The sequence below is a fragment of the Rhinopithecus roxellana genome, chromosome 3 (genome assembly GCF_007565055.1).
Source record: "Rhinopithecus roxellana isolate Shanxi Qingling chromosome 3, ASM756505v1, whole genome shotgun sequence".
In the NCBI taxonomy this organism is placed as follows: domain Eukaryota; kingdom Metazoa; phylum Chordata; class Mammalia; order Primates; family Cercopithecidae; genus Rhinopithecus; species Rhinopithecus roxellana.
Genome location: NC_044551.1, coordinates 6,016,188 through 6,034,348, shown reverse-complemented (window position 1 = coordinate 6,034,348; position 18,161 = coordinate 6,016,188). Strand labels below are relative to the sequence as shown.

Genomic DNA, 18,161 nt, shown 5'->3' with positions numbered 1-18,161 from the left:
GTTGGTTTATGCTGCTGGTGGATTGGGCACTTAGCAATAGTCATAGCCAGGTCAGCCTTGGTGAGTGGAAGTCCATGCTTCTAAGCCCATATATAACCTCCATCCCTGCCACCATGGCCACTTTGTTCTTAGCGCATTGAGTGATGACAGGGGTGGTTAGGGAAAGAAGCTGACTAGTATCTACAGAATGGGTCATCCTATTTACGTGGTTACTAAAATCCTCCTCCGCCAAGGTCACACTTTGGTGAGGATTCACATGAGACAAAAATAGCTTTACTTTTTGGTCCATTCAGAGAGATCATTCACATATCTCTTCCCCAAATTTCTTTTTCACCAGTTTTCCAATCATGTTCTTTCTAAGTCCCTGACTATCCAGACAAATCATCAGCTATGGCCCATGAACTGGTAATATAATTGCACATATGGCCATTCCTTCTTCCAAGCAAAGTGAACAACCAATCACCCTGCCTAAAGTGCTTCCCACTGGAAAGACTCCCCTTCACCACTGTCCTTCAGGGATGTCCCAGAGAGGGGCAGTAGTGCTGCTGCAGCTGTATACTTCCGGTGGTACCTGCATATCATGCACAACCATCTGTAAACGAGGCCCTCTGTAAACTACTTGTTTACAGTAGTTGGAACTTTCCATGCGACCTCATGTGTAGACTGGAAGAAAGACAGCAGTGTAATTAATAGGAGTGGCATTAGGGCCCCTTCTTTATGTAACTTGTGCCTTCAGCGTCTGCTCGGACCTGATAGATCGTGTATTACACCACCTTTATTTGATGATAAATGTCGTACATACCCAACGTATGGCTTGGCACTTTAGATAACTCCCTATTATGATGGGCAGACAACTCAAACCACATGGAAACTTGGTGGCCCATGGTCAATCAGTATCTCCTAAGGCCCAGCAGCAGGCCTATATCTGTGTCTCAAAAGGAGAGTAGTTATCTTTCTTTGGATGATGGCAGGGTCTTGCTCCAGAGTCTGTGCTGTGATTCACACAGAGGGCTCTATCAAAGGCTCCAAACAACATTCCTATCTGCCACTGACATTCCAAGCACCATTAAATCTGCTGGATCATGTGGCCCATGTGCAAAGCAGCTTGCACAGCAGGCTGGACCTGTTGCAGAGCCCCACTCAAAACTAGGAGTTTTTCTGACACTCTCTTGTTCTGTGCCCCATTTAAACTAGCAGCTTTTCAGCTCACTTAGTAAATGAGCCAGAATAACACACACAAAGGAATACATTGCCTCCAAAATCCAACTAAACCCACTAGGTTTTGTGCCTTTTTGTGTCTTATGATGGAGTCCATATGGCAGATGACAGCCAACATTAAGACCTGAAGCTGAAACAGTTAAGACTGGGGCAGACACTATAGATATGTATCCTGTAAGACTTATACTCACTGTTCTTACAGCTTTGCTAGGCTTAGCCTTGAGTTAGAAAATGACAGCATGCTACACCATGTCTCTAAGTTACAAGTGAAATAAACATAAGTCTTCAAAAGGACTTCAGAAACAAACATTTCTCCATGAAATGACAGAGGTAAGTGGTGGTTTTAACTTAATATTTAGTTGCCAAGGAAACTGCCTCATTCATCACTCCACTCATCCACTCTCTCTGCCCTCACCCTGCATTACGTTTCTCCATAGCACTTAGTACTATCACATGCCACAAATTCACTTATCATGCTCTGCCTTTTCTAGCAGAATGCCAGCTCTTAAGAGCCAGGGATTTGTCTAGTCCACCCATGTGTTCCGAGTGCCTGGAACAATATTTATTATAATATTTAGTAGGCTTGCGGTACCTTTTGTTAAATAAAATAATCTCTGTAGCTATATCTATATAATCACATTTGATAAAAATGAGTTTATCCTTATTTTGAAGCTGTGGGTTTATACAGAAAAATAAAATTCTACATATAATCTACTAGTGTAGCTATGAAAATTTTAATTTCAAAATAAGAGTAGAGAAATAAAAAAGTGTATACTGACAGATCATCTTAACCTTAATATAATGAAATGCCTCTGCTCTTGGAAACCAAAAACCACATGCTTTGAATGTATCACTAATGTGAATAAATCTTTCTGCCCCAAACTTAGGCATCTTTGCTATTAACAAAAATAATTCATTTTCCAAGTAAAATTTAATGCTATATTCTGTACTTTTGATACTATTTTTTTTCAGAAAATAAAGCTAAGCTAAATATACCCTCCAGCATTTTATATTCAAAATTTCATGATGCTATTTACATTTTATGGATTTATTTATTTATGTATTTTTTTGAGATGGAGTTTCACTCTTGTTGCCCAGGCTGGAGTGCGATGGTATGATCTCCGCTCACTGCAACTTCCATCTCCCGGGTTCAAGCGATTCTCCTGCCTCAGCCTCCTGAGTAGCTGGGATTACAGGCATGCACCACGATGCCTGGCTAATGTTTTTGTATTTTTTTTTTTTTTTTAAGTAAAGACAGGGTTTTACCTTGTTGGCCAGGCTGGTCTCAAACCCCTGACATCAGGTGATTCACCTGTCTTGGCCTCCCAAAGTTCTGGGATTGTAGGAGTGAGCCACTGCACCTGGTCTATGGATTTATTTATATGCATTGTCCTTAAAAAAATATTTATGCAGCTTCCTACCTGAAATTTCAATTTCTCTAAATCCTGTTCACAGTCCCCACACTCAAATCATTTAGTATAGCTTAACCAACTCTACCAGGTAGAAAGGCTCTCTCTGCTTGCAGTACCTCCAGCATGCTTTCAGTGAGTGTAAATACAATCAGCATAAAATCATGTGGCACCTAAAGCTAAAACAACTGAAATAATTAAGAAAAATGAAGAGCACATGTAAGAAGCAGGAGGCTTAACTGCACTGGGAACCAGCCAAGGGAATTCCCAGCGCCCCTCATGTGCCTTAAGCTCTCAGTGCTTCCATAGCTTCCTTAAAGTAAGACAAGTAACCAACTATGGGTTTATAAATTCGATAATCGGAGGTCTTTAGAATTCTTTATCAAGAGAAATATGGATTCAGCTGCAGGCCTTGGACAGGATGGCAGCTCCAGCTCTGAGCCAAGAGCTGAGAATGTGCTGGCTTGACACGGATGCTCAAGCCATCCATAAAAGATAAAATATAAAAAGTCAAAATTTAAAAAAGGTTTACTGCAAACTAAAAATAAGCACAAATTTTGATAAAATATTTCATGAGGCTACATATTACAAGTGTACAAGTTATTAGAAGGATTCCTTTACTGCATGCTGGGAAGATAATTCTGTCTTATATGATCCCTAGCCAAACTAAGCTAACTAAGGCAGTAATTTTGATAATGCCCCGGGGCTCTGAGCAACCCTGGGATACTTTCCTGTACAAAGTGACAATGCTGATTCATTCCCTCAGGAATAACACAGCCTCAACATACCTCACTCTCAAAAAAACCTTAGCAATCCAAAGCTACTCTGGCAACTGTGAACTTCCCTATGTCGCTTTGGTCACACAGAAAGGAGATCATCGCAATATTACTAAATAACAAAGAATTTGCAGAAGCAGGATTCGTTATCCTTCCATCCCAGGCAGGTCACCAGCAAAATGACTTTAAACAGACATCCTAAGGAGATAAAATTATCTTCTTCAACTTCCTCCACTATTTCATTGGTTCTCAAACTTTAGAGTATCAGATTCATCTGTAGACTGAGGCCTTGTTAGCTTAAATGGCAGACTGCACAGGAACCCTGATGCCCACCAGGGCCCTCCAGGTGCCAGCCAAAGCGCAAGTGCCCTTTAAGGCAGGGGTCCCCGATCCACCCAGAGGCCGTGAACTGCTCATGTAAGGGATCTAAGTTGTGCATTCCTTATGAGAATCTAACTAATGCCTGATGATCTCAGGTGGAACAATTTCATCCCAAAACCATTCTCTCCCTACTCCCCCAGTTTATGGAAAAATTGTCTTCCACAAAACCGAGTCCCTGGTGCCAAAAACACAGGGGACTGCTGCTTTAAGGGCTCAAAAGAATGAACAATAGAGCAGGTCCCCATTATTCTTAAAAAACATATCAGAGTACTTGGAAGACAGTGACTTTTCTATCAGTTGTTTTAATTTGTTCTCTAAATCTACTCTTAATTCTAAGGGAACATATGGTATGTAATAGAATGCAAAGAAAACATACCAGTCTGAATGTTTGGTGATTACATATATACACACACACACACACACACACACACATATATATATCTTAAACACAAAAATTAAACATTTTATATATTTACTAAAAATTAATAAAATTCAGAATATCCCAAGACATGCATAAGCATCAAAATAACAAATCAGGCCAGGCTCATGTAAAGTGCCAGCATGCAGCATGCACTGTATTGCATGACCTCCCTGCTCTTCTTGGAAAGGACATCATGAACCCTCCCCACTGATACAATGTAAATGCAGGGAGCTGCATCCAATGTGTATTAATATTTATATGTATGCTTTGATGAGTTTTAAAAGTACCCCATTATAGGTACTCATAGGTAGGTAGAGCATGAAATATTATCCTGCCTAATCTGGATAAATAAATCCCTAAACTAAACTTCTAAAAAAATACTTGACTAACCACACATCTCAGGAAATCCCTGACTTTTCCAATCCTCTACATGGATGAGTCACTAGAGTACATTTTGCTATAGGATAGTCCAGAGGCCATTACAAGATATAAAAATAGGTGAATAATCCTAAAACTCTGAATTAAATCTCTCAAAGCAAGGTTACCTTTACATTCCTTCTTTAAATCTAGATACAGCAAAGTACAGGAAATGAATGGTAAATACATAAATAATTCTACAGCTAGATTGCTATAGGCACGAGAAGACTATCATCCACAGACTCAAGCAAACATAAAAGGCGGATTCTTAAACATACAACAGTTTCAACAACTTTGCATAGTTTTTATATATAAAAGTGAATTTATGATGTCAATCTACCATATGGGAGGGAATTAAGTCATAGTTCACTTAGTACCAAACAGAATTTCTATAAACCTAAATCTCTTTACTAAGGGATAGCTCAAGCATTACCTAAACATTCCCTACAGAGGCTTTCTGTGCAGCAATGTCAGGGATGCTCCATATTAAACAGTCTCTACCATTCCTTATATTTCCAAATTCAGTGATGACTTCTTGTAAGATGAGATGTTAACAGTGAGAAAAAACCAAATAGTTGAAAAAATATTAAGAGAGAAGTTCCTGTTACCCTTATTAGAAGATTTTAAAAAGGAAAGAAAAGGGGCTGGGTATGGAGGAAGAAGTTATGGCCTCTGTAGAGGATTAAATGATGACCTACATAAAGTGAGGAACACTTAGCATTAATTCTCATAACTTTTTTAAATTTAAAACTTTAGAGCCAATGTAACTTTCTAAATCTTTCTGCACACTTTCATTTTTAATTACCCTTGTAACACAGCAATATATTACTTTTAAAGAGAACTGGAACACATTTTTCAAATATCACACGCCTCAAGGGATATAGTGATAATTTTCAGTTAAGTTACATTAACATGCACTATCACTAAAACACATATATACACATATCAAAAGAACATTATGGCTCTGGAAGCACCCTGAGTTTACAAAGACCCTTAGTCATTCTAAAATGTACAAAGGAAAAATGTGTTCTGCAAAAATAAAGTTTACTTACTTGTATTGATCAGAAATTGATTGGACACACCAGGATGATCTACATCATGTATTGCACTGGCAAAAATTGCTGCAAGAATCTCCAAATCTGTAAACACGGCCTGGAAAATCAGACAATATAGATAATATTACTGTTCTACAATGATATGAATTAAAAGTATAAACAAATGAGAAATCTCTAGAATTTAAATGGAAAACAAAATGGAGCTTCAAAATGTGTTATAATGTGTCAAGGGAGAGTCTTAGATACTTATGAACTTTTAAAGTATAATCTTGGAAGAAACCATTTTATCTAATTTTATTACATCTCATGATCAAATGTTTTCTATTCACTGTATTTTTTAAAATATTATTTTAAAACTCTGAAATTCTTTTAAAAGAAAATAATAGTTTATTTTCTAAGTATTTAAGATGTCTAAGAATATTCTGAAAATGTACATAAAATTAGTAAGACATGAACCATTTTTTTCTTTTCTTTAATCAAAACCAGGGTTTCTCACCTTCAGCACTATTGACATTTTGGGCCCGATAACTGCGTGGGAGGCTGTCCTGTGCACTGTAGGATTTTTAGCAGAATTCCTGGCCTCTACCGACAAGACGCCAGTATCATGTACAACTAAAAATGTGATAGTTGTAACAACCAAAAATGCCTCCAGACATAAATAAAAATATATTTTAAGAAAATCAAATTGCTTTAGTAAACAACTAACGAAATAACTTCTTAGGATTTAGAAAAATTAAAGTATTTCCTTCTAATATATTCTATGAAAAATATCAATATATTGCTCATGTTTTATAAAACGTTCTTTGGCCTATAAATAAAAGCCGTCAGATTACACTTCAAGAAAACAAATTAACAAAAAGTGAATAAGCCAGATGTGCTTTATGAAACGTCCAGTGGATCATTTCAAAGAAGCAACATCATAAACAGATCAATCATTAAATCTGTGACCAACTTTCACAAGCAAAATCCATCAAAGACTTGACTGTCTATTCACCACAGCATTTTCCCCCGTAAGTCAATAAATTATACTTCCAATGAATCCAATTATTTTCTCCATTGAAAACCCTTCAGATAAAAGTTTAATAGACCTTTATGAGTGGCAAGTTAGTGTTCTTGAAATTTCAGAAAACAGATTTACCTCCAAAGCAGGTGTAGATAATAGCACATGAGTAGACTGGACAACATCTGCAGCATGGATATTGTTGTGATAGGCCACATCAGCATGGTAATGGTCTTCGAGAGTCATAAGATATGTAATGAAAGTATCTACTGGAATTTTAAATGTTTTTAATAAATCCCGTTCCTGTAGGGAAAAAAATCATTTTAACATTTTTGTCTTTATGTAAACAATTTCTCCATAGAGTATGTTTAAAAAAAAACACACACACACAGCAGTGTTGCCAATGGATAACCTGGAAATGGCAACTGCACTCTCACATGTCTAGTGAGGAAAATGGGAACCTTTGAGAAGATCCAGGGACTTTGGGACAAAACCAAAGTTGGGTTGTCCTGCTGGAATCCAAGAATACTATGCCCTAGCTGTATGGTGTCAGGAATGAGGTGCCAACTCTAAAAGTTTCTGTGTCCTATTATCATGGAGGCAGCTCCAGTCAAGCACTATTAATTCAACCCCTGCATCACACGAACTGAAAATCAACGTCCTCTCTAGGGCTGGAGTTTCCCATTCCAGTCCCAAGGTATCTACAACATCCTCAACTTCTCATTTAAATCCCACCCTGAGCCGGAGAAAGCGTCAATAAGAGTGCGAAATAGATATGGAGAAAGAAGCAGGACACAAGAAAGTGACTGAAAAAACTATATTCTAAGGTTAGCCAGCAGGGGCTTTATTCATTTTTTTAAAGTTAGTACTTCCATTCTCTATGCCAGTCAGGTTCAGATGACTAAGATAATGTCTACATTATTATTTTAATAAATTGCTTCAACTTGGCTATATTACATCTTTATCTTAAATGCAAAAAAATAACAAAATTGATGTATTTGTGGTTTATACACACTCCACCTTTCTGTGTCTTTACTTGTCCCTTGGCAAAGGAGCAAATAAGGATAAAAGTATAAAAATAAGCAAAAGATGGGGAATATTAAAAAAGACAAAATGTATGCACAAGCTACAGACTGGACATTAAGTTCCTAAACAAAAGAAATGTAATCGAACTCAACAACATTACCTGAAAAATGGTGTGCATGATAACAGTCAAGGGCCGGTTACCAGACAACTCTGCTATTCTGAAAACATGAAGACCCCATTTGTTCACATCTTCTAGTTCCTGGAGTAAAAAAATAAAAAGATACCAAAAAATTAGAAAGTAGAGTAAAATATGACTCAATGAACACAATCATTGAAAAATTACAGACTTTAGGTGGCCGGGCATGGAGGCTCAAGCCTGTAATCCCAGAACTTTGGGAGGCTGAGGTGGGCGGATCACTTGAAGTCAGGAGTTCGAAACTAGCCTGCCCAACATGGTGAAACCCCATCTCTACTAAAAATAAAAAAATTAGTCAGGTGTGGTGGTGTGTGCCTGTAATCCCAGCTGCTTGGGAGGCTGAGGCAAGAGAACTGCTTAAACCCGGGAGGCAGAGGTTGTAGTCAGCCAAGATTGCGCCACTGCACTCTGCACTCCAACCTGGGCGACAGGGTTAGACTACGTCTCAAAACCAACCAACCAACCAACCAACCAACCAACCAACCAACAAACAAAAACAAAAATCCTCCAAAAAACAGACTTCAGTGTAAAGATTGTTAGATTTTTTTAAACAATGATCCATTTTAAATGTTAACAGACACACCATGTAAGCATAGGCAAACTTTAGGCACATTTACTTAAATGTACTGAAAACTGAATAGTATGGCTTAACCTTATGACTTTGACATTACAACATATTTATGTACTTTAAGTATCAATCACAAAGCATTTAATGGATAAAATCTATTCACAAAACCTTAACTGTTTTCCTAAAACCCAGAAGACATGACAGATTTCTAACTCTTTAAGGCCAAACAATGAAATGAAGATGCAAATAATCACCTCCCAAGCCCCTAAAACATACATACCAAACCACCTGTCTAAGGCACTTTACAAAGAGCTTTATAAAACACCTGCCCTTCAAAAAAAAAAAAAAAAAAAAAAAAAAAAAAAACTCCAATTAATACACTTTTCTATCTATTCAAAAGACTAGAAGTGAAAATTCATCAAAGGGCATCATTTAATATTTATGATCCTGATCTTTGAAATCATCATACCTTGGCAAGGACATCTTCTTGTTCAGTTTTAACTCCAAACCTTGGAATACTTGAATTAGTCAGACTAGAGCTGTGCATCAATTTCTTGACTCCACTGATCTGAGACATTGGTCTTTTCTTTTTCTCCTTTTCCTTCTGAGTTGGAGAAGGAATTTCCACTTCATGTTGCTTATCTTGAGAAATTCAGAAAATGTTCTATATTTATTATTCTATCTGTTTTTATATCATCATATGCATAACTGGAAGGATTATAATTGATCATTATATATTCCAGGAAATGTTTCCAACTAAAAATTTTCCTTTTAGAGAGTTCAGTATTTACATTTGAATTGGACTTAATTTGATATCTTCAAACACAAAATTAAGCAAATAAGTTCCACTACAAAATAATAATATCAAATGTATTCCATGGTTACCTCTTTGATACAATGTCCTAATAAAAAATGTTGCAAGACTTAGCATGACAGCCAACTCAGAGAATACACAACAGGTGGTTATTTCCACTGTTCATCAATTCCATTCCTATTTGAAATTGACTGAATGAACTGAAAATTGTTCTTGCCAACTAAGGACTCCAGTTTCAATACGTACTTTGAAATGTTAGAAACTTTATACACAAATGTCATGAAAACAGCAGTATATACAACTAACAGCTAACTGAAATGGGTAACACCGTGGGAGTTGAAACAGCAGGTTTTGGATGACTTAGATTAATTCTGCTACTTTTTATTTCTGTATGATAGTGAGATAAGGGTTAAGTCTCCAGGTTTTATGGGAGTATAGAGAATCGTAAATATTATCTGATAACTGAATACACACATAAGCTAATTGTGTTCTATAGTAAAAGACCTAACATGTCTTCATACTTTCATCCACGATTTCAAGGCAGTGATAAGCAACTCTAACTCATCCTTGTACATAGAACATGTTTCATAAGTGTTTAATAAATATGTTAACTATATATAACAGCAATTTTGTTTTGAAAGTAAGTCCAGGATACATTCAAATTACTGCCCTTTATTTACTGCATTTTCTTTCTGTGGATGAGGTACAAGAGTTGTCCCAGGACACCAAACTCAGCCATTATTAGCAAACTTTATGTCCACGAGACTGTCAATTCATCGAGGGTAGGAATCATTTCTAATTCATCATTCAACACCTATTGCCCAACAATGGCTGGCATTTAATAAGAATTTGTTGAATACATGAATAGATCTCTCTATAAAATATATTTTACAGTTTGGTACTACGAAAAAATGGCAATATATAACCTTAATTTGAGAATTCCCAAAGTCCTAAATAAAACTAAGAAAATGTACTTTGTCACCTGCAACTCTAAAACTCAGAGGCGTATAGTGTCAAATTATTAATATGACAAATGAAAACAAATAGAACTTCTAACACTTGTTAGGTTTCCAAAATGAGTTGGCACCCCAATCCTCCTATAAAAACAAGCAAACAACTGGAGAAAACATTTTCAATTGAACGTTGTTATTCTCACCTAAGAATGTGTTTGATATAAACTCTGACACTTGATTTCCAGACCGACTCATTTCAGAGAGATGGGTGAGCTCCCGATTAAGCATCCTTTTAAACTGAAAAACAGAAAAGTAAAATGAAATAATAGAAGAGGAAAGTTGAAGGGAAATACATATGCATACTCTGAGATACAGGAAGATATGCCCAAAGAATTTTAACTTGTCCTGACAATTTAGAACAGTGCCTTCCAGCAGAACTTTCTTCAATGAGGGAAAACACCATCATCTATGCCTCCAATGACAGCAGTCACTAGCCACAGGTGGTTACTAAGCATTTGAAATGTGGCTAGTGCAAATGAGAAGCCAAAATTTGAATTTTAGTTAATTTTAACTACTTTTAATTTAAATAATCACATGTGGCTCATGGCCACCAGTTTGACCAGCACAAATTTAGACTCTCAAGGACTGAAGGGAAAATCAGGAGAAATAAGCAAAGAAAAGGAAATTAAAAATTAAGATGTATTATTAGTTATTTAGAGAAGAGAGAAACTAATTTATAGCACATTAAAGTGTTGCCATACAATAAAACATGGAATGCTTTCATCAATTTATCATTAGCAGAAATGAATATATATATACTGATCAAGGGCTGAAAATTTAGTCTTTTACTCCAAAGCAAAACTTAATAGACTTGAGTACTCTTCTAGAACTATGGAGAAGTAAAATATCTAAATAAATACTGTATAATGTTTCCTTTTAAAAGTTGTTTTTCAAGTAAGAGTATAACATTTATTGGTTCTCAACATCCACCAAATTTACCATTTTCCCAAGTCACTAAATAGGAAACAGGTCAATTTTCAATAATCTACTTCACAATTTTTATTACTGATGCCACAGTGCCTATTTCATTGAAAGAAACACTGGAATTAACCTACCAGCACCACATGGCATTACCAGTATCCAAAACTCCCCAAGATTTTACACTTCCCTCACCCCCATCAGCTGTTTCTTAAGCATTAGGCATTTCAGAGTCCTTTGACTCTGAAAACAGCCCGACAAGGCCTTTTAATAAGCCTTCAATATTTGCCTTAATATAGAGAAACAACATATTTTTTCTATACATAGAGTAACTGCTGTTAGATAGTTGACGAGAAAAAAATGTCAGACATATTTACTCTAATCATCAGATTAGCCTTTAAAATTTGGAATTTCACCATAAATTCTCATTTAAGTATGAAGGTAAGTGTTGAGTTTATATTTTAGTAATGTTTGAAATATAATTCTTACTCAGTATTTATTTAGAATTGTTTTGCTTCTCTGCATAATTCATACCAAGACAGCCTAACTCTACACCATTTGCTAAATAACTTCCAAAGTCAATCTTACAGACCATCTAGATTAGGTTTTAACTCAGCATTTAACTGTTATCAAAACAAACAAAAAAACCTCAACCATTTCGATGTACTGTTGGATGAGAGAAATGTGTATTCGCATTCCAATGTAGTCAAAAACAAAGAACTGGCATGACCAGTACAAATTCTGGTTGTTAAATTACTGGTCTAGAGAGCTTAGTCTCAAACTCGGGAACACTAAGTTCACTTCTTTGTTCACATGTTTTTATAACTCCTTTCTAATTATAAAATGTACATGTGCTATAGAAAATTTAGAAAGCTATATCGAAAAAACAAAAATAATGTAAATCTCCACTGCTGGAAGATAACCACAGATAATTTGTCAAATTTCCTTCTATGCCTTTTTTCTACCCTTGTATGTGAATACATATTTTTAAAACTGGCATCAGGTGGTATACAGAATGTGGGTTACTGCTTGTGTTCACTCGGCATTATATCTTATAACCTACTGAAAAAAATAAACTTTGGGCCTTCTAAGAATATTTGTAGACATTTATAATAGTGTTCAAAAATTTTTCTGTCCCTCTTTACAAAGTTATAGTTTCTTGAGTAAATTATGGGCTATCAAATAATTTAATGAGCTAATATATAAAGTGTCTTCTATTTAGCCTGGCTCATAGTAGATGCTCTATATTATTTGAGTTCCTTCTCCCAGCTCACTTTCTGGCACTCAGTCCCTAACTTTTGTGTCTTTTATAGTAATAGCTGATTTTTATCATTGCAGGTCAGACAGATGAAGGATTTGACTATAGTTATGACCATAAAAATACTTACTTAAATCACTAGTTCCTCTTTCTCAAATCCCATAAAGAATTTGGAATAGCATTAGTATGGGAAACCACAGCCATGTCTCAAAAGCACAACTAAAATGTCATGCATACACAGGTTTAAAAAAACTCGTTGCTTAAGACTTGAAACCAACCCAGATGTCCATCACTGACAGAATGGATTAAGAAAATGTGGCATATATACACCATGGAATACTATGCAGCCCTAAAAAGGGATGAGTTCATGTCCTTTGCAGGGACATGGATGAAGCTGGAAACCATCATTCTCAGCAAACTAGCACAGCAACAGAAAACCAAACACCACATGTTCTCACTCATAAGTGGGAGCTGAACAATGAGAACACATGGACACAGGGAGGGGAACATCACACACCAGGGCCTGTCAGTTGGTAGGGGATTAGGGGAGGGATAGCATTAGGTGAAATACTTAATGTAGATGACGGGTTGATGGGTGCAGCAAATGACCATGGCATGTGTATACCTATGTAACAAACCTGCACGTTCTGCATGTGTATACCAGAACTTAAAAGTATAATAATAATAAAAAATCTTTGCTTTACAGATAAATTCACTTGGAAAAATATGCTCATTAGGCAAAGCACATTCCAAAGAAAAGAGTCTGCTAAACATTTTAAACACATATTCAATGAAATACCTCTTTGACCGAAAATTTTTCATGTTATGAGCTAAAAGTTGCTATTAAGAACTACCTGGTCATGACAAAGTCCTTTTTTTAATAAAAGATGGGGGAAGAGGCAGGGCTCTCACCATTGCTAGAATCTCAGCAGTCTATACAGGAACTGCTGCCCTCCTTGTACTTCTCTCAATAAAGTGAAACAAGGGAAGCCTTCTGGGGGTGATTGACCAAGACAGATAAAGACTCAGTTATCACAGGTTCATCTTCTAACTTGCACACAACCTAGTATAAGGATTATGTTGCCATACGCCTAAGTAGAAAATGTGGATGCTACCTGCAGATATGCTACATATATTATTGGATTTTTCTAAAAGAATATAAACAATGAAGTGTAATTCTCCTGGCAGTTTGCTCAAACAATTCACCAAAATAGCCAGTTAGTACAGATAACTGAAGAAAAAAGCCAGTGAAAGGAACCTAAATATTGTACAGACTAGATAAGTGACATACTGCATGTTCCATTTTTATCTTTCTGCATCATATACATTATCCCCAGATTACTTTCCAGCCTTTATTTAAAACACAAAAACATGGATTGGAGAAATCCTCCATCACATGCCCACCTCCCTACCAAGGCTTAAAAGGGACTCCAAGGAAGTCAATATTTCATTTTAACATAATTATAAAAGACAATATTTGAAGCAATCACCTCTCTTCCCTAGGGAGACAGTATAAGCAATTTCCTAAAGATAATTTTCAAGCGTACATTAAGTTATAACACAAGGGTATCTTCTAAAAGGAATTAACATTGTTTTCCTTTTTTGCTATCCACATAAAACTTTCAGTCCAGCGAAGCTAAATTAATAACCACAAAAATTACCATAAGTGCTTTCTCAACTGGTAGTTGATCTCACAAATTGGTTTTGGAGTGCATAGCTAGACATCCTTAAAAAATGCACTAGATCATTCAACAAACATTTAGAAATGTGACAAATCTCTCATCTAAAAATAATTACATAATATCTACTAAGATAACTACATAAAATTACCAAAGGGGGAAGGACTGATTTAAAGCTAATACAATGTAGTCTTCTGGGAATCTCATCATATTTCTCAATTAATAAACTTAGAAGGGACAAAACATTAAACTGCTGTTTGAAAAGAACTGACTGCAAAATGCAGAACCATTTAATTAAGCATTTAGTTTATTTTTTTAAGTGACCTCTAAATATTTTCCACTGATGAATTTCTAAATGTTTTTGGCCTAAGTAGTCTGAAAACAATACACAGATTTAGGGTTGCAACTGAGAAAACAGGGGAGGATTTCTAAGTGAATGCTTTTGAATCCTTTGTTCTCATTATACATCAGAATGTGTACAGCAGTTAAGGCATAAAGGAAAGTACAAATGCAGTTGAATCTGAATACTGTATTTTGCTTTTCAGAACTGCAATTCTTCAATTTACATTCTGTATTTAAGATTGTTCAGGAAGCAAACTAAAATAATAAAACAAAATTAAAATGTTCTTAAATGTAATCTCCTATACTTCTACATCACGCCAATGTGCTACTGGGTATATTATATATCTTCCCAATGTATATTTAAGGAGGTGGTATGGGTCCAATAGTAAGAAAATTTGCTTATTTTTTCCTGACAATGTTCTGCTAAAAATCATTCGAATATGCTGCACTGTGATGCATTACAAGTTTGGCAGATATCAGTATTCAAAGTTATTTAAACAAATACTCCATTGACTGCAAAAAATAAATCCTTCAAAATGCCTAAGACCAAATATATCTATATTTGCCATTTTTACATGTTTTTAAATTTACAGTATTAAACATAAAGCTGTCCAGGAAAAATTTTCCTCAAAAAGAAAAGTACTAAAATTCTATATTTAGATTCTTGGCAGTATTATTCATATTCATAGTACAAATGGTTCATAATCATAGAACAAATGTGAAGCCCTTCAAAAAAACATCAATTGTGAGCTGGCTAAAAGCTAGGAGCTAAATTCTGGGGGATAATGAGGGCTTCTTATATTACTCTCTCTACTTTTCTGTATTTCTGAAGATTTTTAGCCAAGGAATGGCTAACAAAATTCAAATAATAGAAGTCTATATACTTAAAAAACATTTTAAAAATCTGAATCATCCACAGATTTAAAGGGAGGTAAGGAATCACGGCTACTTGGACAACCAATACTGAAATAAGTTTGCTAATTTTTTTAGAATTCAAGTAAATCTCTAAAACAAAGGGGAAATTGTCCTTCAAAAAGAAAGAAACAAAACAAATGACAAACACTCCAATCTAAAAATCCTCAGAGTAACAGAAAATGAATCTTTTAAAATGTGTTGTGATTGGCTCAAATATCCAAGGATAAACTTCAATCTGTGAAGTGATGCTTCATTTAGGACTGAATAAGGTTTTTCTACCTCCTTCTCTTGTGGAGACAGGACCACAATGCTAATGTTACCACAGGACATGCAAAAAGCCTGCCAAACATGGATACATCTTATTAAATTGCTTATTCATTTCTTGAGATTCACAAAACTAACAGTGCAAAAAAAACTCTGTTCAGTTTTGCAAGTATAATAGATAATCAAGTTTTCACTTTAATATCACTTAAATAGTCAAATAATGTCCATTTTTAATATCACCTAGGGCTTTATAGCTAAAGGTGAAAAAAACGTTTTCCTCATCAGGTTAAAGTAGTACAGATTTTTAGAAACAGCCACAAATTAATTTTATAAACTTTATGTGCAACATACTAACTGGAATCCATAAATCAGTACAAGTAATTTGGCCCAATAATTTATTTGCAATGAATGTATTTAATCACTGTATATTTTTCAAGCACAATTCAAACATATACCACAGGAGAAACAGAAGAACCACTGCATATCTAAAAAGCTATTTTAACATGCAAACTACAACTGATGAAAGTTATACAATCTTGACCACTATTAACACATATTTCTTCCTAATTCATGTGTAAGGAAAGAATACAAAATTGCTTAGAAAGCTTAGACTCTACTGTAATTTGTTAAAACTATCAGTTATGTAATCAGAGTAAGAAGTTTTCAAAAGCTAAATAAATCTTACCTTTATGTAGCCCCAAGACACTGACAGTAAATAGTTTGCTTCAGGCATTTTTGATTGATTATATGTGTGTATATATATAATATATATGTATATATATAGTAAGCTTTAAAATGTATTTAGCTTCAAAATCTCGCTACTTTAACAACCTCCACAAGCCACGCAGAGTATGAGTTTTTAAAGATTTTTGGTAATTAAGTACACATAAGAAAGCCTCGCATTAAATCCCATCCAGCTGTCTTCCCATCGAATACATGCCATTTGTAAGACTCCAGAATGGCACAAAATTCAGCAACTATTCTGAATAAAGAAAATCCACGTGATAAAGGAATATCTAAAGATCTAAGGGTCTGCATCTTTCTCTCCCGAGCTCCAGGGCTTAATGAATAATGTATGTCAAGATGCTTAGTTGCAAGAAAGGCCAGTCCTGTCAAAAGCTACCAAATAAGGAACTGCAGGGAAGCCGGGAAGAGTGACAAGAAGCCCCTCCCATAAAACCCCAACTCTGCACCAATCACATTCCAGCTCTCAGCCTATAAGGTGAGGGGGTGTGGCCTCGGTGCAGGCTGCTTTGGGATTGGTTGGCAAGGCCCAGCCTCTGGGGAGGAGGCTTTCTCCTCACCCGACAAACGCCATTGAATAATGGTATCCCTGCAGCTCTGAAGCCACCCTGAGAAAAGATGAATGGGGCTTCCCTCTCACAGTGATGAATAATGACCATAAAACTCCTCAAAATTTGTAGTTCATTCTTAAAAATTGCCCATCCTTTTGGAGAGCATTTTCTATGAATTTTAATGTCCTCTGGCTTCCCTTCCTTCCAAATAAAAACTGCTTCAAAAATGGCAATCGAGCATTTTAATTGCTTCCCTCTCTCAAATCCAAAACAAGTGGCTCCCTGGTGATGTAGAAATAACTGTAGTTCTCCCCTCTTCCAACATAAAAGCACAGGGATTTAACAATACGGCTAATGTCCAGAATTCACAGATGGCAATGACACATTCCCTCACCTGTGTGGCATGGCTGCTCTCAGCTCCTTTTGTTTCTATTGTTATGTATGACTGAGCTCTAAACCTTCAAAATCTAGGGGTGGGGACCACTTATAATTCTAGGGGGAGGAAAATCTGACAGCTAGGGCACGGTGTATGCATAGGGAATGCAGTGTTTTGTATATAGAACTCTGGATCTGTATTTTGATCAGAAGAGAACATTTTATTTATTTATTTAGAGACAGAGTCTCGCTGTCCCCCAGGCTGGAGTGTAGTGGCGCAATCTCAGCTCACTGTCACCTCCGCCTCCCGGGTTCAAGCGATTCTCCTGCCTCAGCCTCCCGAGTAACTGGGATTATAGGCACCCACCACCACGCCTGGCTAATTTTTGTACTTTTAGCAGAGATGGGATTTCACCATGTTGCTTAGGCTGATCTCGAACTCCTGACCTCAGGGGATCCACCCACCTCGGCCTCCCAAAGTGCCGGGATTACAGGTGTGAGCCACGGGGCCCGGCCAGAAGAGAACATTTTAATAACTGTACACAAAGTTAAGAAAGGAATGAGTGGCTCTTACGAATCCAGAATTGAGCTCAAGAGTAATCAGACATTTTATGAGGAGGGTTAAATGAGAAATCAAAGTTCTTTCTGGAAAAACAGCATTTTCTATTTGGTTTGGTGTAGTATTACCCTGTAACTTTAATACTAAAGAGGTCTTGAGGGTGAGAAATGAGGAAAAACTAGGTTTCAGTCTATTTTAGCATATAATTCTGTGCATTCTACCTCCTCTCCATCTCAAAGTCTGTGCTTACTACTCTGTGCTT

General features: G+C 36.1%; 1 protein-coding gene across 6 annotated transcripts in view; it reads right to left on the bottom strand.

Moving 5' to 3' along the window:
* The window catches only part of PDE4D (phosphodiesterase 4D), a 1,457,192-nt gene that overhangs the window by 13,705 nt on the left and 1,425,326 nt on the right, over positions 1 to 18,161 (bottom strand). For all 6 annotated transcript variants that reach the window (XM_030926714.1, XM_030926713.1, XM_030926715.1 and 3 more), the window contains 5 exons: positions 10,438 to 10,531; positions 8,937 to 9,109; positions 7,864 to 7,962; positions 6,816 to 6,980; positions 5,675 to 5,774 (listed from right to left, as the gene is read on the bottom strand). In XM_030926714.1, the coding sequence (XP_030782574.1) occupies positions 5,675 to 5,774; positions 6,816 to 6,980; positions 7,864 to 7,962; positions 8,937 to 9,109; positions 10,438 to 10,531 (631 nt within the window). The remainder of the gene's footprint in view (positions 1 to 5,674; positions 5,775 to 6,815; positions 6,981 to 7,863; positions 7,963 to 8,936; positions 9,110 to 10,437; positions 10,532 to 18,161) is intronic.